This window comes from Vanellus vanellus, assembly GCF_965231255.1.
Source record: "Vanellus vanellus genome assembly, chromosome: Z".
Lineage (NCBI taxonomy): Eukaryota > Metazoa > Chordata > Aves > Charadriiformes > Charadriidae > Vanellus > Vanellus vanellus.
The window spans coordinates 15,813,380-15,835,663 of NC_138908.1; the positions used below are offsets into that span (position 1 = coordinate 15,813,380).

Genomic DNA, 22,284 nt, shown 5'->3' on the forward strand with positions numbered 1-22,284 from the left:
CATCACTGCTGCCCACTCCTGTTCCCACATTAGCTTTTTAGACAACTATAGATAATGTTCACTCTTTTTGGAAAGCTACTGAATTTCTTTTAGTTCACTCCCCTGACACCACAGATCCTGCAGCTGAAAGCATTCACAAATGCCAGGAACAAGCATCCTTCATGAAGGTGCTGCCTCAGCTAAGCTTCTGAAACACCAAAAGCTTCATTTACAAGCTAATTTTGCCTGGCATAAAGGAACCATCATTAGGAGGAGGCAGCAGTCTCAACTCTCCCTAACAGACTCTGGGGCTTTTATGGCAGTACCAGCATAAGGACCGCCTGTACCACCTGAAGACTCCATCACACTTCTGTCTCTTGCAGCATGATGGTGCACAGGTCCACACCGTGAAGAGGACCAAGTAAGCGTTTTGTGTTATAAAGAATCATGTCAGATCTGCATTGCAAAGCACTCTAGAGAAGAAGATCTCACCTCCTTAAGAGAAGTGGAGAGATGCCCCTGGAAGTCACTGTCTGCTGGCGTAGAGCTACTGCTGCAGGCACCACCAAGCAGATAGCCACAGCCTCCAAAACAAATCCAACAGCAACAGAAGAGGGGCTTCTGCCTCAAGTTTCCTTCGGCCCAGTTCCTTTTTCTTCAGCCTGGGACCTGGGAACTGTCTGAAAGAGATGAAAGAAGCGGAAAAGCTGAAAGCAGCTCCGGCACTGGCTCATCAATGAAAAGAGAAGATCAGGGTGAACTCCATGCAGACCTTTCTGGAGCTGCTGGTGTGAGCAGCCCAAGGCAGCCCCCACCCCGAGCCTCCCCCAGCGCCGCAGAAGCACCTGCCAGCCCAGCTGCACGCCGCTGTTGCACAAGCGAAGGCTGCTGGAGCCTGGCACAGGGCTGCGCTGCCCGGCGCGGCGGGGACCGGACCCTGGCACCACTTGTACCGCCCGGCCCGGGGCGGGAGGACCTCAGCGCCGAGCTAGGGGCGGGCGGGGCGGGGGGGGAGAATCCACGCCGCTGGCCGGAGGATGGCGGGGGTGGGGTGGGGTGGTGCGGTGCGGGGACCCGCAGCCCCGGCCGGGGTTACCTGCTCCGGCCCCTCCGGCTGCCCCTGCCACCGCCGCCGCCCCGCGTTTCCTGGCGGAGTCCGGCGGGGCGTGGCGCGGCGCAGCCCGGGGAGGGCGGCAGGGACCGGGGAGCCGAGCGAGAGTCATGGGAGGCGGAGGACGCCAGCTGCAGCCGAGGGAAAAAAAAAAAAATAGACATTTCAGCCGGGGAATCGGGAAGAAAATGATTCACCAGGGTGATGCAGCACATTGATAGCAAGCCCAGAGGGGAGGGGACCAGCAGATCCCATCTGCTAAGAGGGATGTGCCCCCAAGCCTGCAAAACCGCCGGGGCAGTGGCTTGTCACCTGCTGCTCATCAGACCCCACGCTGCAAGACCCACAGCCGTGCGGTCAGCTGGGGCAAACACATTTCACACAGTAAAAACGGTGGTACTTGGTGCCACGGGAAACTGGAGGCTGGTAGGATCAAGCTAGGACAAAGGGTCAAGGCTGACCCCTGAAAAAGCCTCCTCCGAAAGAGGTACTGCAAGGAATGGAGGTGTCAGAGACTGCCCTAAGCCAGTGGCACAAGTCCTAGGGGAGTGCAGGGGGACAGGGCACAGAGCACAGCCAGGCTTACACACTCTCTGGCAGCTGCCCCTCTTGCAGCTGGTGCTGCCAGGCCCTGCAGGGTTCAGCAGGCACTGTGCTGGCCTGGGAAGGCTCTTCTTACACCCTGTGCCCAGGATAAGGAGCCTGTACAGCTTTGACTTTCTCTGCGTGCAGGGGTAGCTGAGCCATGATGATACATACGACTCATTTATATTGGTCTCAAGACCCCCCCCCCTTGGAGTTTAGCCAACTTTACTGAGTTTGATCACCAATTTTAGCCAAGTTTAGTACCTGAGCAGCAACAAGCGAAAATGTCAAGATGTCCAGTGGCACATCCTTCTACTCCCAAACTGTAGCACACGTAAGCTGATTACAGCATCCAAACTCCACACATTTCCATAGCCAAAACCAATTTGTCCCAAATTTGGCTTGCATGGCACTTGGCCATCAGACTGGATCAGCACTAATGGCTGAAGTCTAGCCCCTAAACAAAAGGGGAAAGTGTGAACATTATACCTGTGGTTGCACGAAGTTCTTCTCCCCTCTGAAGCCTAAGCTGCCTTCTGCTCCCTCTCAGCTGCCACTGGAAGAAGACCAAGTGTGACAAAAATGGTAGAATCAGGGCAGCAGTGGCTCTTCTTTATGTACACTGCCCTGGAAGTGCCTTAAGTGTCTCATCTCAAGTTCAACTGGTTAGTACCAGCATGGCTGCAAAACACTCCTCCGAGTGTTGCCTTATACCCTGGCGCTGGCACAACTGCACAGGGAACTGACCGGGTGAAAAGAGCGAGCATTGGTTTTGTTGTATAAACCACAACGCCATGCGGCCTCCAGACCCAGCACACGCTGCGTGACTCATGGAGGGAAAGGTGGTTGCAGGGACAGCAGCAAAGGCAGAGCAGCAGGACCGCGGGGGTGCCTGCCATGCTGCCACCACAGATCCACCTGCTTTGCGAGCGTCCCAGTCAGACATGGACAAAGCACCCCAGCCCTTCGCCGTGCACAGCCGCCTGTGACACTGCAGGCCAGGAGAGATGCTCGGGGAGGGGATCAGCAAGAGACCTGACAGGAGCAGCAGGTGGCAGTACACGATCTGCACCGAACACGGCCGACACTGCCAGCTCGGCCTGGCGCTGACAGCATTGCCGGGCACAGCATTTTCAGATGGCAGTCCCCCCCCAGCCCGCACCAGGAAGCCTCTGATGCCTTCAGGAGCCCTTGGGAATGATTTGAAGCGAGGCCGCGGTGCGGATGGGGACATGGCGACGCCCAGGCCGTGGCGGGGGTGGGGCCGCGCTGCCGATCCCGTGAGGAGCAGCGTCGCAGGACAGCGCCTGCACAAGCGGTTAGCGCATGCGCCCTCCGCGCAGTGCGGCTGCGCGGCCCGCCGGCGGCGCAGCCGCTCTGCGCATTGCGTATGCGCCGTCCGCGCATGCGCCGTCGCCTCCGCCTGCCGGCCTGCCGCGGATAAGATGGCGGCGCTGTGAGCGGTGCGGTACTGCCCGGCATCCCTCAACCATGAGGAACTTGCGGCTGCTGCGGACCGGCGGGCGCCGCTCCGCCGTCGCCCCAGGCATTCCGCAGTGCTTCTGCCTCAGCGCCGAGGCCGGCACGGTCCTCGTGGGCTCCCAGTACGGCCTTCTGGAGCTGGGCCGCGCCGGAGATTCGGTGAGAGCCGCCGCTGGACACCCCGGGAGCCGCGCCCTCTTGTCGCTGTCAGGCTCGAGGCTTCGGGGGAGGGTTCCGGTGCCTGTAGGCTCTCGGGCATCGCTGCGGGGCTTTGGTCCGCCCGTTGCAAAGCTGGAGTAAAGCGTTTGGGTCTCCGTTAGCGGGAGCGCGTCGGTGCCCGGCGGCAGCTCGCCTCCAGGCGGGTAGCGGCTGCACTCTGACAAGGCTCGCTCCTTGTGGCGGCGTTTGCGGGATCTTAGAGCCTCCTGCTGCTCCTTGCCACCCTTGCTGCTGTCTCATGGTATCTGGGAAATCGACTGTGAGGCTGCACTGTGGCCTTAGTGATTTGCTGTGCCTTTGAATGTGCCTTCAAGAGGGTGGTTGGATTTGATACGAGTCATTCCTGTGATTTAGTCTTAAGCCTGATCCAACGAACAGTGGCATCAGAGACACAACTCGCAGAATGGAAGTAAACAGGCAAAGGGGTAGTGAAAAGTACACGAAGAAGCTTTTGAAACTGTGCCCTGGGAGGGGGGAGGGAGAAGTGTATCTCTAAAAAAAAAAAAATTATTGAAATATTATTGAGCTGTGGATTCTTGTTAGAGCTGGGATGCAGTGTGTTCTTTGGAAATACACTATGCACCTCTGAAGCATCTAATTCCTTCAGTATGTTCAGTTCTAAAGTTAGCTGACAGAAGAGCTTTTAGGCTTTCCTGGGATCTCATTTTTTAAAGAAGGGTGCTTTCTGAAAATCTCTATTGTGGCCTGTCTGTGAAGGCTAGCAACTAAAATCTTTTCAGAATTAAAAAAAAAAAAAGTAGTCTGAAGCCTATCTGATTGCTAAATATGTCAGCTTCCTTTTTTGTTTTTCTTTTTTTTTTTTTTTTTGAGAGGGGTATTTCAGGTCTTTATTACTGTGTTTTTTTTCACTGATGACTGGATGTGTAAAATGTTCATGCAACTAAGCTAGAGAGAGCTATCTTAGCTGAAACGTTCTTATTTTGCTGTACCTGAATGCACATCCAAATGATTTTTATTTGTTTTTTTTTTTTTATGCTGTGTCTGTAAAGTCTGAATGACTTCTTAAAAGTATTGGGACATTTTAAGCAGCTACCTGTTTGCCTCTTAATGTTGAGGGGGATTGAAAGATGATTAGCAAGACAAATTGGAAGTTGTACTATTGCCATTTATTATTTGCTCCCTTACATGAGTTTCTTCATTGTCTGTCTAGCACTTTTAATGTATAGGGATCTTCACAGTTTCCAATGGATAAGTACTTGCACATTGGCTGTTTCCTGGTGCCATTCACACACTCACTTCTGCTGTGTAATACTTTGTGTAATTGCAGTAGGATGAAATATACTTATGGATGTTATTAAGTCATTTCTGAAAAAATCCCAGTGAGGCAATGTGTATGTAGTTAATAAGTTCTTGGCTTTTCTATGTCAAGGTGACAAGAGAAGTTTCCTTGACTGCAGAAGGTTTCATGCCCGAAGATGGAAGTGGTTGCATCGTGGGTATTGAAGATATTCCAGAGCAGGAGTGCGTGTGTGTTGCTACAGCAGCTGGAGACATCCTACTGTGCAATCTTGGCACGAAGCAGGTAACATAGCAGGAAAGACTGAGGGATTTCAAAGGAAAGAATGATATTGTTCTAATTTCTTCAGGGGTCAGTTGTATGTTTATTACTGAGCTGTGGTTACTCTCCCTTTTCTGGGCAGATGAACTGATTTTTCTGGGAGCCTTGGGCAGGATTAAGGACAGAATATACATTCCATAAAGAACCTGAATTGAAACAGTGGCTTGCCTTTCCACAGCCCTAGTCCTGTATGTTTGCTTACGGGGCTGTTGGTACACACCTAGCAGCACAGGATACACTGGACAGTCTTACAGAAATAGGATATTGCTGAGACTAGGTACAGAATAAAGTAATCCATTCGTAACTCACAGTGTAGCTACCTTTTTGTTATTATCAGTTAATACAGAACATCATGCTGATATGACTTAACTGAAGAGAGGAGAAAGTGTTGTGATTTGAAAAACATTTGGAATAAAAAAGCCCTAGAAACCACCAAAGGGAAACCAAAACTTCTTAGCTGAGTAAGTACGGCAGGAACTGAGATACTTGCTTCCTGTTCCTTCCTCAGTGTCAGATTTGTACAATCTTCAACAAGACACTTAAACACCACAGCAGCACCCTCTGAAATCTGCAGCAGCTCCCATAATACCAGCCCAACAGTGCAGGTGTAGGTAGGTCTGGGTTACTTGTCAGATTGTGGTTATTTGCAGCTCACCAGGTTCTTCTTTGGGTTTGGTTTGCAGGTACCACTTAAATATGCAATCAGCTGTATCTGAAAAATGTGTCCCATATTGCAACTTAAAACATGTCATAAAGGAATAGAGATTAACAAAAGATGTGAAATGTGAGACTCTTCTTATACTGATATATGGGTCAGAGTTGAGGCTTAACTTCAGAACCTTTATTTCAAGGCTTTTTGGCTTACTTTCTCGATTTTTAAGGTTGTGTTTTTTTGGTGCAGTCTGAGCACCAAGAAAGAAGCCTTCAGGGTTACTTTCCTTGTTCAGAAACCTTTTGCATGTGGGTGATGGTTACTCTGCCCACCGGGTGCCCAGTCCCACTTTGTTTACCTGAAAAGATTGTGACACCCAAGCTTTATTCCTTGAATGGCATCATCTTGCTGTTTATCTTAATTGTTCTGTTCCATGCCTTTTGCAAATCGGGATAACAATGCATGACAGAAGTTCTCTGCCCACTGCTGTTGCCTGTATACTCATGATGGGCCAGTAAAACTGGCCCAGTTGTTCATAAGCCTTGAAGTTGGTGCAGCTATATACAGTTGTCAAGTTCAGCATGCACAAGCAGATCAGAGTTCTAATGGATATAGTGTGCCTTAACTGCATGTTGGAATTCTCTAGGTAAGAACTGTTATGGCTATGTTTTGTGACTTCATTGTGTTTACCAATGTAACCGCAGACCTGATCAGGCAATATTAATATTAACACTATACATGCTGACATAAGACTGAGAGTGGCAGAATAAAGCTCTTATTAAAAGTGTGTGGTAGAAAATGCTAATCTCTAGATTATCTGGGTTCTAATACATAAACATTCTGGAACCATCTTTGGTTAGAAATGTTTCTTTTGTTTCATTCAACACAAAGGGTAAAGTAAGACTTGTGAGTTTTCTAAGTAGCAGAGGATTTCCCTGCCTCATTGACTGATTACTTTTGTGCTGGGATGGTGCTGCACTGGTGTTCCAGCACTTCTATGGTCTTATTTTGGTCTTGCAGGTGGAATGTGTTGGAAGTGTTGACAGCGGTCTGAGTGCCATGAGCTGGAGTCCTGACCAAGAGCTTGTTTTGCTTGCAACAGGTATCAACAACAGCCTGTAAGCTTTGTGTTTTTAGGAGTGAAACTCACTATGTCCAAAACCTAAAACACAGTTAAGTTTAAGACAGAAGAAGGAAAATACAAAGTTACAAAATTGGGACTAAGACTTAAAGAGAGGAAAAAACCCCACCCAATCCTATATATGAGATTTCATTTCATGATCTATGAGGTGCTTCAGTGATCCAAGCAGAAGCTGTTCAGGCCCAAAAAGCTGAGTTTTATAGAACAGTAGTAAGTCTTTCAGATCTTCCAAGGAAGTAGATTGATCTTGCCTCTAAAACTTAGACTGCTTTATATCCCCATTTGATTTCTTAGTAACAAAAACTGCTTCTTGTCCTTTGGTAGGAAATGTATGTGTCACAGGCTCAACTTTGCTACAGCTATGTCTTAGCTAGAAGATAAAGTTAACCTCAAGCAAAACAGAATTGCAGAATGCTTTAGGTTGAAAGGGAACTCGGGAGATCACCTATTCCAATGCCCTTGCTCAAGCGTGTTACCTGGAGCAAATTGCTGGGAACCGTGCCCAGTCAGGTTTTGGATATCTCCAAGGATGGGGAGCCCACAACCTCTGTGGGCATCCTGTTCCTGTCTGTGACCACCCTCACAGTAAAAAATAGTTTTCTTATCTTTTAATGGAATTTGCCATATTTTAGTTTGTGCCTGTTGCCTCTTGTGCTGTCACTTGGCACTACTAACAGTCTGGCTTTGCCTTCTTTACTGTACCCCACCTCCCACATAAGATATCTAAACACACTGTTGAGATTTCTTGTGAGCCTTCTCTCTAGAGCAGTCTGGCTTCTCTCAGCGCTTAACCATCTGTTTGACCCTTCACTGGACGCATGCCAGTATGTCCTTGTTTCTCTTGTACTGGTGAACACAAAACTGGAGCCAGTACTGTACATGTGTCTCTCCAGTGCTGAGCAAAGGAGAAGGATCACCTCCCTTGACCTGCTGGCAACAGTCTTAATGCAGCCCAGAATGCTGTTGGTCACCTGTGCACCAGAGGCATATTGCTGGCTTGTGTTCATTTTAGTGTCCCCGAGGACACACTGGTATCTTTTTTGCCAAGCTGCTCTCCAGCCACTTGGTTCCCAGTCTGTTCTAGTGCCTGAGATTATTTTCCAGGAGCACAACATGGCTTTTTCCCTTGATGAGATTCATGAGGTTCCTGGACATCCCATCTCACTTACATGACAAGGTGCCTGTGGACAGTAGCACAACCTTCTGGTGTACTTGCTACTCCACCTAGTTTTGTGTCATCTAAAAGTTGCTGAGGATCCCATCCTCCAGGTCATTAGTGAAGATGTTAAACATTTGCTCTAGTGTCCAGAGGCATGCCACTGGTGACTGACCTCAAACTGGACTTTTTACCACTGATAACAAGCTTTTGAGCTTGGCAGTTCTGTTGGTTTTCAGTCCACTTCACTGTCCTTTTATCTATCCCATCCTTCTTGAGTTTTGTCTATGATGATATTATGGGAGACAGTGTCAGTCAAGATAAATGACATCCACTGGTATCCCTTTAGCCTTCTACAATGAGATGACTGACCTGTGGATATCAGGACAGTCAGGTATGATATCCCCTTCATAAATCCGTGCTGACTGTTCCAAATCACCTTCTTGTCCTTCATATTTCAAGAGCAAATGTTCTAAGAGTGCCAGGTACTTATTTTGAAGGTGGAAAGAACTTGTTAAGGTTAGGCTAGGAGCATGTTTTGGAAGAAAGACTTGAAAATGTTTTTCTATTCCAGCTTGAGATTTTCTGCTTTGAAGGATGTATTCTCTGTAGTATCTTATTACTATTAGAAATATTTCTATATTCAAGTCCATGACAAAACAATAGGACAACACAGGAGAACATTGAGTTTTTATTTGCTGGAGATACCATTGCCAATACTGTGTTTAACATCTACCTTGCAGGTCAGGAAACACTCATCATGATGACAAGGGATTTTGAACCAATTACTGAGAAGCAAATCCACCAAGATGAGTTTGGGGAAGGTAAGAAGGTGCACTAAAATGAAATTGTTCAAACTGATGTCATTGGTGTGTTGTAAGCATGTAGAAAGTAAAGAAATGGAGCTGAGCACTTACTGCGCCCCAGGAGACATTTTAGAGTGTAATGCAGCTGAAGGGGAATACCAGTATTTTACTTGTCAGCATAAATTCAAGTAACTTCCTTGTACTAGAGGACTTTCTGGGCTATTTAAATTTTCTGCAAGTTTTTAGAATTAAACTTGTATGGATTGTGTGGGTGGCTTGGACCTGTGGTTGTGTGTACCACACTGTGCAGTATAGTGCTGTAAGTCAATGATTATTTCTTTTTCAGGAAAGTTTGTTGCTCTTGGCTGGGGTAAAAAGGAGACACAGTTCCATGGATCAGAGGGAAAACAGGCAGCGCATCGCAAACAGATGGTATTATACTGGTTCTCTTATGTTAGGCCCATGCTGTCTCTGGGAAAACATGTATAAAGAGTTTCTGTTCTGTGTTGTCAGTTTGCCACCACCTTTCTGGTCTTCATAGGCAGCTTCTGTTTGTTTTTGTTGTGATCTGAAATCCAGCATTTTTATTTTTCTAATTCAAGACAGCAGCTGGGACTACTTAACTTTTCATGCAGAGCCCAAAGCAAGATTTGCAAGCCCTAGTGCTTGCGGAGGTAAAGCCACCCTTAAATCAGCATGACAGATTTTGCTGAGTGAGTGCTGTGTACTAAAGTGTTCATATAACCAAGAGACATAGCATGAAGTTTGGCTGACAGGAGTGGATATAACCATAGTTTGAACTCCCAGAAGAGAGAAGAATTTGGGGTACTGAGCATCATCAGTCATGTGAGGCACCTCCATGTTCCTGCATATCCTTGTTCCTTTATCTGGTACTTCCTTGTTTAGTTTTTTTTTTTCTCTACTTTTTATCTGGTGAATACTCAGGTAGCTAAAAACACTCCACTGATGGATTTTTCTTCTTGTGTTTAAGTTTCAAAATTAAAACTGCTGCTGAAACTTGGTAGGCTAGAGTGCAGAGACATGAAATGTGGACTGTTCCAGCTTTACTGTTTGGAGGGACAGTACAAGGTTTGGCTGTATCTGGGAAAATATGCATAGTTTGACAAAGTTAAACCTTTGAACAGCTGCCTCTCTATATGTATTCTGTTGAGATATTTTTTTTTTTTCCTGTGTTGTTCTGCAAAGAACCTGTTTACCTCACTGAACACTACTTCTAATCCCAGCTTCTGTCTGCCATACAGACTGCCCGGATGGCATGCATTTCTCCTTCCAAGGGGTTGTGACTCCAGGCATCAGTCGTGAACAAACCCTGATTCACCCTTGGGTCCAGTTTATGCACAGCTGGTGTATAAGCAGAGACCCTGATGGAGGGGAAGGATGGCATGTGATCATGTGAATAGTCGTATGCACTTCCAGGAGGAGCAGATTCAATTTACAGACAGTTTTAATTCTAGTATTTCCTCAAATAACATTCTGAGTAAGGAATTTTTAACTTCACAGCCTTAAAGTTTTTTAATGGATTGATTTCATGCTAAGGCTCTAGAAGGAGCTAGCATAGCAATGCAGTCTGTTTAGACAAAGGCAGCAATTGCCTTCCCAAGCCTTGATGCAACTTTCTTTTTGTGTGACTTCAGGAAGTGTCACCTGCTTCAGTCTGGGATGATGGCAGGCCTCGGGTGACATGGAGAGGAGATGGGCAGTTTGTTGCAGTGAGTGCTGTCTGTCCAGAGACAGGTATGGGACCAAACTTACTTGAAATGCCAACATGTGTAAGAGGCTTCTTAAGCAGAAACTAGGCAAGGCAAGAACTGGCTGGTACTTCTGGTCTCTTGGCCACTTAAAGCAAGGGTGAGTTGAGCTAATGAATTGCTCTTTTCTCTGTTTGGTGTTCTCAGAGGCATCTTATAGACATGATCTTTTGAACACTTTCTTTGCAGTTTGGTTTTCAGTCCAGTAAGAAGCCAGGAGAGGTTATTACTGAGTAGTTACTATTGAACTGCTTCTTTCACCAGTGTTAAATCACCGCCCAAGCTCTAAGCAATCTCTGGTGGGCTCCCAGTACCAAATGGATGAATCTGTTTGGGTTGCCATACCCAGTGTCCCTCACACTAGCAGTTTGGCCTTCCACACTTTTATTTAAATACTGGTAATACTTTTCCCTAGGTTTTGGCCTAAAGCCAAAGAGGTGATGAGCACATACATTTCTTGTAAGACTGTAATTGATATCTTCCATGATAAATATTAGAGAGCATTTAAAATGTATTGGTCAACATATTGAACTGCACCAAACTCTATTGCTTTTCCACTAGTTTGGGTTTTTACCTTTAGTACTTCAGATTGGGGAGGATCTTGCGTTTATAGGGAGATTTTAACATTTCTTTGATGAAAGTTGGAGAGAGAAATGGCTATGACTGAGCTACATTAGACTGAAATTCCTACTTAGTTCCTTTAGAGTCACTCAGTTACTATGGGAGAACTGCTTGAGATAGAATAAGTTCTTACCCCTTAAGGTATACAACAGAAATCTCCTTTTTATTCATGTGCATCAAAACTTTCTCTCCTACCCTTATAAAACTAGAAAAGTCTCTTCCCAGTGCTTTCTTACACCTTTCTCTCATTGCTGTCAATCTATAGGTGCTCGGAAGGTCCGAGTATGGAACAGAGAGCTTGTGCTGCAGTCAACAAGTGAGCCTATATCAGGATTAGAACAAGCACTGTCCTGGAAGTGAGTAGCAAAGTGGTGTGCATGCTGGTAGCAGAGTGTTGCTTTATGTTCCCTGGTCACAGTCTTTTATCAGCATCAATTTAATTTCTCCTTTGTTTGGTTATTTTTCAAAAAAAAACTCAAACCTTCCTCTTGATCCAGCATAAGGAAGAGTAGCCTTTTAAACCCTAAAAAGCCTAATACTTGCATTACACATGGGAAGAAGGTGTAGATACTCTTCACGGTCTCAATGTCAATGTGTTTTTGGACTCAACTGTATAAATAGAAATATTACAGGTCCCTTTGCCAGTGCTGACATTTATTTGCTCACCTGAGGATGCCATGAGCCCTGGAAAATGCCTGTGCTGGACCTATGGCTTTATCTGAAGAGGGCTGAGGAAAACACATCCTCTGCTGCTCTTTTCTTCATGTCTCTGGAGAAGATGCGAGATGATCAGTGTTTAAAAGGACAGCTAGTAAGCAACCACTTCTCATTTGGCTCTTTTTTTTAAGGCCCTCTGGAAACCTGATAGCATCCACGCAAGAAAAACCCAACAGACATGATGTGGTTTTCTTGGAGAAGAATGGACTTCTTCATGGAGAGTTCACCCTCCCGTTCCAGAAAGGACAGGTCAAAGTAAGTGCCGTGTCTAAGCTTCTTGGATTAGAGCGTAATGGAGATGAGGATTCGATCTTTTCCAGATTCTAGGAGGAAGTTTTTAACCTAACACTTAGTGCTGGTCCTAATGGAAGAAGTGACTTGAAAAGAGAACAATGAAGAAGCCTGTGGAGAAGATGCAATGCCCTCTGCAGGCCCATAGTAGAGAGAAAAGTACAGGGGGATTGTAGCCCTGGGGTGCTTTTGGCCCGTGTGTACTTTCTACCAGGCAAATGCTTCAAAAACGCTGTTCGGGATGTCAGCAGTTGCAAGAGTGAGGTGAAATATTCACATTATCCCAAATAAGAGAATTGAGAAGCTACTGCTAGGGTGTTACTTCAGCTTCTGCCTTTGGATGCTGAGAGGTCTTTTGGCAGATGCTTCCTCAGTGCCAAGGAAAGCAAAGAGAATGCTACGTCATGTTTGTGGTTGTATCTCCAATTCAGATCTGTGGAACCACTGTGACAGGTTCTGCTTTAGGATGCTTCGCTCCAGCTGTCGGGAGCTTTGCAATACTCGAGGGCTAAGTTAATGTATTAACCCGTGCACCTTACATTGTTGGAAATGAAGAGCAACTCATAGTCTTGCAAACCAATTGGGACCATACCCACCCTACACAGAAGCAACAATATCAGTAAGAGCCCTGTTTGTTTCTGCAGGTTAATGAACTGCTTTGGAACACAGATTCTACAATCCTGGCTATATGGCTGGAAGATCTGAAGGTGGAAAACTCCAACTCAAACAGCTATGGTGAGAGCGCTGTGTGAGGCTCTGGCTCTCAAGCTTGCCTGCAAATGTGTTTAGCTGTGGATATTCCTCAGCAAGTTAGGAGACACTGGGGAGGCTTACCTACAGCTTTGAGACCCCTGTGCATGTCAGAAAGAACTGGTAATTCAGCCTGGGCTCAAAGCATCTCCCAGGCTGCTGTAACTGGAAGTGGTATTAATGGAATGCTAAAGGTGTGAGCCCTTCCTAAAACATGAGTACCTTCTCATAAGGGGAGCTCAAAGAATTCTAGGATTGACTCTTTTGCACGAAGTCTGTTGTTAAGTTTTCTTTTTTTGGGTGTTGTATGACACAGCCCATGGGCTGAAGGCTAGAACTATTATTTTCATTGCATTTAACCCACCCATAGAAGAGCAGTGCTGGTGGGGGAGAGTTTGAGATTGGTCTTAAGTAGTAGTCTGTAGTAACCATTTGTTTTTCTATAGTTCAGCTGTGGACCACAGGGAACTATCACTGGTACCTGAAGCAAAGTCTCCATTTTGGTAGCTTGAAGGAAAATCAGTTGGTGTCGCTGCTGTGGGACCGAGAGAACCCGTATAGACTGCACGTACTCTGCCAGGGTTGGCATTACCTCTCCTATGACTGGCATTGGACCACAGACCATGGGTTGGGTGAAAATAGCCAGCATGTGGCAAATGTGGCTGTCATAGATGGAGGTAAGCAGTGGGACTCCTTTGCGGCTCTAGGGTCAGCAAAGGTGGTGTAGCCTTTTGGATGCAGGCTGGATGTGATATGGTAGTTCTGTTAGCTGCTGTTTCAACAAAGCTGTTAGTGAGGGGGACCATGCAATTGATGGACACTTCAGAGGTGGTTCAATGGAGTTAACTGCTAAGGGCACAGCAACTGTGTTTTCCTGCAACATTGTTCCTACTTTAGTAAAGAACCTAACAAGAGCCCCACTAACATTTGGATTGCCTACAGCTGGGTTTTTTCTCCTCTTTTCTTCCACAGATAAAGTGCTTGTCACAGCGTTCCAGCATGCTGTCGTGCCTCCACCCATGTGTACCTATGAGCTCCAGCTCCAACAGGCGGTTAATCAGGTTGCATTTCACACAGATCCCAAACATAGTGGAGACATGGCTTTCCTGGATGCTGATAACAAGATCTCTGTGTACAGATATGGTGAGAGTGTGTTGCACTGTCTTGTTAAAGGAAACCCTCTGTCCCTGAGAGCAGTACCCCAGGGGACTAGCAGGCTGATGGTCACTCAAGCTTTTAGTAGTCAGGAGCGAGATATGTCTGGTCAACTGTGGATGCAAGCTCAGTTCTTTTATCTCCAGTAGTCTGGGTGGCACAGGAGCATTTTGGTGGTGCATTGGCTTTGTGAGAAAGCAGCGTTGAGTGCCTGGCTATGTGCTTATGCTGGTAATATCCCCCTGCCTAGCTTTGGCTTGAGTAGAGTGCAGCAAGTGGTATCTTCTGCAATCTGTTCTGATGGCATGTTGCTGATTGGCACTGGAAATGTCTGGGAATAGCTACCTAGGGTCTACCTGAGGCACACAGAGCTTCCCAAAGCACTCCTATACACAGTGTAATATTTGGTATGCTGTAAAACCAGAGGCTGTTGCTGCTGTCTCTGAGTTTTGTACTGTGAGATTACAAGGTAACTGTGTTCCTCAGGGTAAGTGTTAATGAGGATTAGGTGTTGGCTGTACGTGTAGGGATGACTTTCATAATAGTTTTTGTAGTATCTACTTTTTGATTAGAATGAAGAGGAAGGGAGTCTGTTGGCAGAATCTCTAAACTCTGTTTTGTTCTGTGTTTGCTAGGACAGAGCACAGTGAATGACCCCACTGTCAGATTTGGAGCTGTGGGTGGAAACGGATTTAAAACAGCTGTGGAATCGCCATACCTGGATAAAACCTACAGGTAACATAGAACTAGTACAGCTGTAGTGTGGAGAAAAGGGTAGTGCCTGGTGGATGTTTTAGAGGTCACAGCTCTGGCCACTTCTCAAGATTTTGAAGAGGTTGTCAGATAACATGATTTCATTGTGCTGACACTGTGGCTGCAGCTAGTGCTAAGGATTGATCAACACAGTGAGCGATTTATCTTGAGAGGTGCCCTTGACTGAGGTCTTGATCTAGTGGGAGCAGTGACTGTCAGTGACAGCACTGAGGTAGCCTTTCCTGTGCCTGATACTGTTGGCATTACGGTGCTGCACTTTGTGCTCTTGCTCCCAGAGCCAAAGGAGTGACTGTGCAGTGCCTGGGCCCATGATCATAGCACACCGAGTATGCTTGCATGGCAGGGACAATAACGAGGTATAAAAACCCAGCCTGCTCTGCATTTGTTCCCAGACACAGTTGGCATGGGAGCAGTACTGCCTAGGGAAAACAAATGGGGCTCCTTGGGTCTCATCCTTCACATCCTGCCAAGCCTGTGGCAGAACTCATGCTTTGGCTGTCTGTGTTTGTGCACTGGAGCCCTCCTAGCCATGCTGTGCGTCTGAACAGCCAGGCTGTGCCTAGGAAGACCTTCACCTCTCCAGTGAGGTGGCCTCCTGATATCAGGTTCTGTTTGCTTCCCAGTCTCTCTTATTTTGTGACAGAGTTGATGTGGGCAGCAACAACAATGAAGTGATGAATCCTCTGGGCCTCCGATTTCTCACCTGGCTGCCAGATGACAGCTTCCTGGTGGTTGGTCAGGGTCAGCATGCTGCTCAGTCTGTCCTTCACCATCTGACTGCAGTGCCTGGAGCTGAAGAAGAACGCCTGAGTTTATGGTACTAGAGATCTGTCAGTTGTGGGTGAAGTCTGAGAGTGCCTCTGGACCATGCCTAGAAGGAATTAAGTCATTCAGTAGACATGCAGCCTGGAGGCTGTAGGTTGGGGAATTTGGCTGTCTTCCTGCAGGAGAACCAAACAGCTTGGGAAGCTGCCTACTGGTCAGCACTTGCCTGTAGTCCTAGTGCCTACACCCAGCCTGACAAGAAGGTGTATGCTAGCATGCCCGCATCAGTACTGGATAGCTCTGTTCCTTTGTCTGAATTCCAGGCCATTGGGAGTCTGAATTCCTCCATTCTACTCTTTGCCCACCATTATCAAGGTCCAGAAAGGGACTGGTATCCCTTGTTACTCCTGTCCTCCTCCACTTGCTGGGTTTTGTGGCGTCAGTTGAATTAAAACCAGATCACAAAAGGAAGTCACTTGGGGTACAGAAATCTGCTTCCCAAAGGGATCCTGAGAGTTGCTTTCTGCAGCACTCACGCAGCAAAGGCAGGCTGATTTGCATATGAACTGTAGATTAGAACAAAAGAAGTGTGGGCTCTGCAGACTGCTGCAAGTATGCAGATGGTGACTAACACAGTTCGGCAGATGCCTGTTGGCTGGAGTTGCTGGTGCTCTGTGGTGCCAATGTCAGCTGACATAAATGTGAAAAGACTGCAGAAGATCCTTACATTAACAAGGTATCTGTCCATGCTGGAGATGTGCATCCTTCCATCTGGCCACAAGAAATGCAGGATCTAGATGTTAAATGTATCTGCTGTGACTGATGTTCTGTGTCTTGCTCCAGGTTGTCTGTGCCTGTAGATGGAGAAGTTATCAGCCTGTGCTGCTGCCCACTGACCAAAACTGTAGCTCTGCAGCTGGCTGATAGACAGATCCTGAAATACCTATGGGGTAAGCTGGGTCTTATTAATGTACCTGGTCTGAGGTGTAGTTATTACAGATTTCTCAAAAGGTTTAATGGGATTCTTTGACTTTCAGGGACATAGATGACTGTTGCTGGTAGTTGGTCCTGCATTTTGTGCTCCCTCTGCTCCCAGAAATGGGCCAAAATTGGTGATTTGTGTCAGAAAGCAGTTAATATTGAAAACAATAGTTTAGACTTTAGGATTTGAAAAGAAATGGCTGATTTGGTGATATCAGAAGTGCTGACTGACTGCCACGTACTTGGCACTTCCCTGTTATTCCACAGTGGAATAAAGGTGCTGCTGAGCCCCTAGAAGTTAATGTCTTCTTGTCTGCTGGGTCCTGGACTTTTTTGTTTGTGTCAGCATTCCTCCTTTCTGTCAGAAAGTGTAGCTTATTCTCAGCTCTAGTTTTCTTGAGATGCATGTCATGTGGTTGTAATGTCTGAATCTTTGATTGGCTGGAAAACGATTTTATCTTCCTTGCTCTTTAGAGGCTTCTACTCCGGTCCTTGAGCCCTGGCGGACTAGCAGTGGCTCTGCTGTTCAGTTCCCCTCCCCTTGCGTGCAGACTTCTATCACAAGGATCAGTGGTGAAGTAAGTAAGACTGTGAGCAGATTAAACTCCCTGATCTGTTCTGTGTGTCAAATGTGTACCATGATCCTCTACCCAGGGTCCAGTGATACTTCTTAACTGCATTCTTCATAAGGCCCTATGCAGAGCTGAGCGCATAGCTTTCCTTGTTTTCTAGAGCATTTCTCATGACTTGCAGTTAACACCCAATCTCCCTGTTCTATGAATACAATGAAAAATGTCATTGAAGAACGAGAAATTTCAGATTTAAAATTTCCAGCAGTCAGTGCCCTGCTTTGTTTGAAAACGTTTTGCTCTGTGTTATCTGAACTTATCCTATTAGCAAATGTGGCTGCATTGAGTTACTGCAGATCTCCTACTACTGGTGTTTTCTATTGGTAATGGTTTCTTGGTAGTTCCAACAGCTTGAGGAATGACTAGCTATTTTGCTGGTAGTTTCAGGGTTTGTTTCCTTCAGTTTGCATCCAGGTGAATGCTGTATGCAGCTGCTTTGCTCTGCTCTGTACTAGTGTTTTTCCTCTGGTATTTTTGAGCAAATGCTGCTGAATAAAACCCAAATTATCTGGCACGTTTTCTGCTTCTATTTTGTTACTGTGTGGTCTCTGTTACAGTGCAGTCTTTCTTGGGTAGACCAAGCTGGGTTTCCAGCCAGAAGTGTTTAAAGACCCTTAAGTAAGCCCTCCTGGTATAGGTCGCATGACTTCCTGTCCAGCTTCTCTAAGTAACTCACATGCAGTACTCAGTACCTAATCGTAAGGTACTTCAGTCCAGTGCTAGTCAGTGTTGTGAAACACTGGAGGCTGTGATACCGACAGCTTACAATTGTCATCCTTTTACTTTACAGGAGGTGATCTTGGGCCTCACAGATCGATGCCGTTTTTTCATTAATGATATTGAGGTACCAAAGTTTTTACGCCCCATTGCATCCCCTATTCCTTTGCCAAAGGCAGCTTTCCTGTTCTTGTCTATACAGCAATAAACTACATCATTTTCCTACAGGTCGCTTCCAACATCACTTCATTTGCAACATACAATGAGTTTTTGTTGGTGACAACCAACTCCCACACCTGTCAGTGCTTCTGCTTGAAGAACATATCAGTGAAAGGTAAATGCCAGCTCTTGTTGCCTGATGTTAGCAGCTCGTGGCCGTTGTCTTGGAACCACAAGGGGTCCCCATTTTTTTACATCCAAACCTGCTGTATTTGGGTCACTCAGAGCAACTACTTAAGAGACAGAGGAAGAGAGCTGCTTTCAAAAATCAGAGAGCAAGGAGCACAGGGAACTGACTTTGCATATCACATGCTTCTCCCAGGGAGCAGGATTTGTCCTGTAGTCATTGTCCCTTCACTGTTGTCAACAGCTTAGCCCTGTATTCTCTCCCTCCCTTTCACATACAAAAAAAAAAAAGAAAGGGCTGTATGCTATCTGAAGGTGTGTGGTAGAGAAGGGACTTCAGTAGAAAGAGTTTCTGGTCGTGTCTGGCTATAAGAGGTATGAGGACCCTGGGAGCGGCAGGATGACAACTTACTGGTCCTTTACATCTTTCAGTGCTCCTCTCATCTGGTATGTTGAGCTTTGGGATCCTGGTGTATATCTCTACTTCATATACAGCAGTGCTTAGCACTAAGATGTCCTCCTCCTGTCTGGAATTGTTGAAGATCGCTGGTGTATTGTTGACTCAGTTGGTCCAGTATACCTTGCAGAGCCACATAGGAAAGCCTGACTGGGGCACTGTGCTGCGATGTGCCATGTGTATTGTTAAATATGCTGTCTTCAGCCCTTCAGGCTGGCCTGAGCAGCGCTGCTGCACCTAACAGTGAGACCCTGCGCAAGGTGGAGCGAGGTTCGCGTATCATCACTGTTGTGCCCCAGGACACAAAGGTTGTGCTACAGGTCAGTACTCTGCCTCTGCCTGCTGAAGTATGCTCTCAGGGGGTGCAGGGGGTCCCTCTCAGTGGGCAGCTGGCCAACCTGCAAACAGTGTGTACAGTGCTACAAAGCTGCTGCCTTGTACTGCTGCAGCACAGTGCCTCACAAATCTCCAGCTGCCTGGCTGGATGCGGAGGGATTTTGAGCATGCCTGTAGGAGTTAGGTTCAGCACAGGCATCTGGATACGTACAGAACTGGGAAGGGCTATTCAAATTCTTAACAGCTGAGATAGTGTAGTGCTACATATTGTGGCCTCTCACAGTGAGTCTCAGGCTCACCTCTTAAGTACTTGTATTTGTTAGCAGCCCTCCATTAGCCTTAGCACTAAGTTTGCCTGAAGTGCTGAGCTCACTCTTCAGAACCAGCAGAGGTTCACAGAATGGAGAATGGTGTCATTTGAAAGGCACCTCTGGAGGTGTGCAGCCCAACATCCTCCTCAAAGCAGGGCTAACCTGAAAGCTTGATCAGGTTGTTCTGGGTCTTGCTGGTTGAGTCGAGTCCAGCCTCCTAAGGAAGGAGTGTTTCTGAGCTGAGAGAATCTTCAGATATTTTTCCACAATCATTGAAACTGCGTGTCCTTTGAAGCCAACAAGCAGGCCCATACACCTGCAAGTAGCAGACAGGTCTAGAAAATTGAGCAGGCCTCACTTTGCCTTCAGTGTAGGGAGAGTAACTACAAATAAATAATTGTGTGGATCTCATGTTACAGATGCCAAGAGGAAATCTGGAGACTGTTCACCACCGAGCTCTGGTTCTTGCCCAGATTCGGAAGTGGCTAGACAGGTAAATGGCACTGGTGTATTCTGGTCTTCCTTCCTCCAGTCTGCGCTGTTAGAGGCTGGTTGGCCTGGTTTTGTTGTGCTGGAGAAGGGAAGGAGGCTAAACTCAAAATAATTGCCTTCATTAGTGGGAATGAAATGGTTTCTGGGGCTACCACTAGAAGTCCAGTTTTCAGCAGCCCCAGGTGTCCCTCACTTCACCACTGAAGAGCTTATGTGTGTGCTGAGACTGTGTGGGTGGGAGAAATCTTTGTCTCCTCCATTTTCCAGGCACCTTGATCACTTTGTGATGAAGCGTGCTGGTTTTGACCTTTATTTGTTTAATTGGTTTACGTTGGAGTTTTCTGAAGCAGAAGTTGGTCCGTTAGATTAAAATGTAATTCTCTGTTTTAAGAGAGGAAAAAGTTAATGCAAGGCCTGTATTGCTTCCTCAGCCTGGTGTGCATGCTGATCTGTCACACTACAGAGGCTGGCAATGAGCAGGATTGACCTTGAACATTTTTTCTGCAAGGCAATCTACACAGCTTATTGCCTAGACTGTTCCCTTCTCGGGGGTCTGTGCTTACCTCTGGTCAGTTGGCTTTATTTGCAGATATTGCACCTATCCACCATGTAAACTATCCCACTTGACTCATTCCTCCAGGCTTATGTTCAGGGAAGCCTTTCAGTGTATGAGAAAGCTGCGAATCAACCTCAATCTTCTCTATGACCACAATCCCAAGGCAAGTATGCCTAGTTCTGTTGTATTGTTTTCCATATCCATCTAGTCATTGACATTGAACAGTGGGCTCAAAAGAGTAGGTGGTACTGTCAATTCTCCTTTAGGCAGAGGTGGCTGCTCTGCACTGCTGCATCCTCATGCAGGCAAACCGGATTTAGCATTTCCTTCATCTTGTACATTCAGATAAGGTCTTTGTATTTGTTCTTGTACTTAATGTACTTTTTCAGAATAACAGTAGTAATAGTCTCATTCATTTCAGGTATTTCTGGAAAACGCAGAAACCTTTATCACACAAATAGATTCTGTGAACTATATCAACTTGTTTTTCACAGAACTAAAGTGAGTATAATTCTGCAAATGGAAGCATGCAGGTAATCAGTGATGGTACATTATTTCATCAAAATATTGGCGGCTTTTCAGTGTGGGTTCAAGGTGGCAGTTAGAAATCTGGCATCTTGGGTCATAAAGACTTGTATAAGCTCAATAGTTTCATGAACAGTCAGTGTGTCTTGTTGAGAATTCCAGCTTTCAGGCATTCCAGCAAGGGATTAGCACATCAGCTGACTGCTTTGACTTGTTTTCTGGTTTTCTATACAGTGGTAAATGTGAAGAGAGAAAGTTTTGTTCACTCGTAAAGAGGAGCAAGACAGCACTGCTTATCTGAAACCTGAGGCCAAGATACTTGCTTAGATTCCCAAATCAGGTTCCCTGACTTCTATCTCAAAGGTTGAGTGACAAGAGGCTTTAGGGCATTGGTAGCTTCAGGACTTCCCTTGCTGAAGTAAAAGATTGTTTATGAGCTGCAGCTATCACTTAGCTGTTCTGGTTTATTTTCAGTTTTGACCTGACCTTAAATCTTTATATAGAAATAAAAGCAAATGGCTTAATTTTCAGAAGTACTCTGTGCTCAGCATCTCCATAATGTATTTAGTGAAGACGGCCGTGTCCTGAAAATCTTGCCTTCTGATTTTTTTGTGCAACTACAGTAGTTGTTCTGACCACTTTTCTTCAATGCCTTTCTTGGCTGAGAAGCAATTGGAATGAATGAGAGATGTTGGAGACCTTTCTGGTAGTGTGGCAGGTTGTCTGTGTCAGTACTGAATGACATAGAAGCTGTTTTGTTGAGTAGTTATTTTCTGCATGCATTTGTGTTTCTTAATGTTTTTGTGTTTGTGCTGGGCTATCTGATGAATACCGTGCTGGTATTCATGATATCTGTTTTTATTTAGAGAAGAAGATTTCACAAAGAGTATGTACCCATCTCTGAATGGTAGCAGTAGCGCTCAACCACGCCAGCATCCTGATCAGAAAAAAGTAAACCTGATATGTGATGTGATGAGAGTTGCCATGGAACACATTGACCCTCAAAAGTGAGTATTTTCTTATTGTAGGTCAAGGAACCATTAGAGAAATTTCTGGGGAGTCATTTGCAGAAAGTGAAGCTGTCCTTAACGTCAGTTATTTTACTTTAGATCCTCTGAGGTGAGCCATACCTTCCATCTGCTGAGGAGGCTGTCCTGAAACCCACAACATCTATTAATTCCGCAGATATCAAAACAACTTTTTACTAGAAGAACTAACGTAATACATGCAGGATGCTTATAAGGGTTTAGAAAATACACTTAATTTAGGAACAGGGTGTGTGGCATAGGGGATACATAGGCAAGATTGTCATCTCAGGGAGATGCCGGCTTTTTGGAGTAGCTGGCCTTTCGGAAAGATCTCAGCTGTTCCATTTGAGACTGA

At 46.1% G+C, this 22,284-nt stretch overlaps 1 protein-coding gene across 2 annotated transcripts in view; it reads left to right on the forward strand.

Annotated features, from left to right (window-relative positions):
• Positions 1-3,120: 3,120 nt before the first annotated feature.
• The window catches only part of ELP1 (elongator acetyltransferase complex subunit 1), a 32,090-nt gene continuing 12,926 nt past the window's right edge, over positions 3,121-22,284 (forward strand). For both annotated transcript variants that reach the window (XM_082497846.1, XM_082497847.1), the window contains exons 1-22: positions 3,121-3,316; positions 4,767-4,919; positions 6,628-6,709; positions 8,648-8,728; positions 9,057-9,142; positions 10,366-10,465; positions 11,366-11,456; positions 11,949-12,072; positions 12,753-12,843; positions 13,305-13,535; positions 13,831-14,001; positions 14,649-14,748; positions 15,431-15,604; positions 16,396-16,502; positions 17,008-17,111; positions 17,953-18,006; positions 18,108-18,213; positions 18,886-19,001; positions 19,748-19,821; positions 20,461-20,539; positions 20,798-20,877; positions 21,768-21,908. In XM_082497846.1, coding sequence (XP_082353972.1) covers positions 3,167-3,316; positions 4,767-4,919; positions 6,628-6,709; positions 8,648-8,728; positions 9,057-9,142; positions 10,366-10,465; positions 11,366-11,456; positions 11,949-12,072; positions 12,753-12,843; positions 13,305-13,535; positions 13,831-14,001; positions 14,649-14,748; positions 15,431-15,604; positions 16,396-16,502; positions 17,008-17,111; positions 17,953-18,006; positions 18,108-18,213; positions 18,886-19,001; positions 19,748-19,821; positions 20,461-20,539; positions 20,798-20,877; positions 21,768-21,908 — 2,495 coding nt within the window. In that variant the 5' untranslated portion in view covers positions 3,121-3,166. The remainder of the gene's footprint in view (positions 3,317-4,766; positions 4,920-6,627; positions 6,710-8,647; positions 8,729-9,056; positions 9,143-10,365; positions 10,466-11,365; positions 11,457-11,948; positions 12,073-12,752; positions 12,844-13,304; positions 13,536-13,830; positions 14,002-14,648; positions 14,749-15,430; positions 15,605-16,395; positions 16,503-17,007; positions 17,112-17,952; positions 18,007-18,107; positions 18,214-18,885; positions 19,002-19,747; positions 19,822-20,460; positions 20,540-20,797; positions 20,878-21,767; positions 21,909-22,284) is intronic.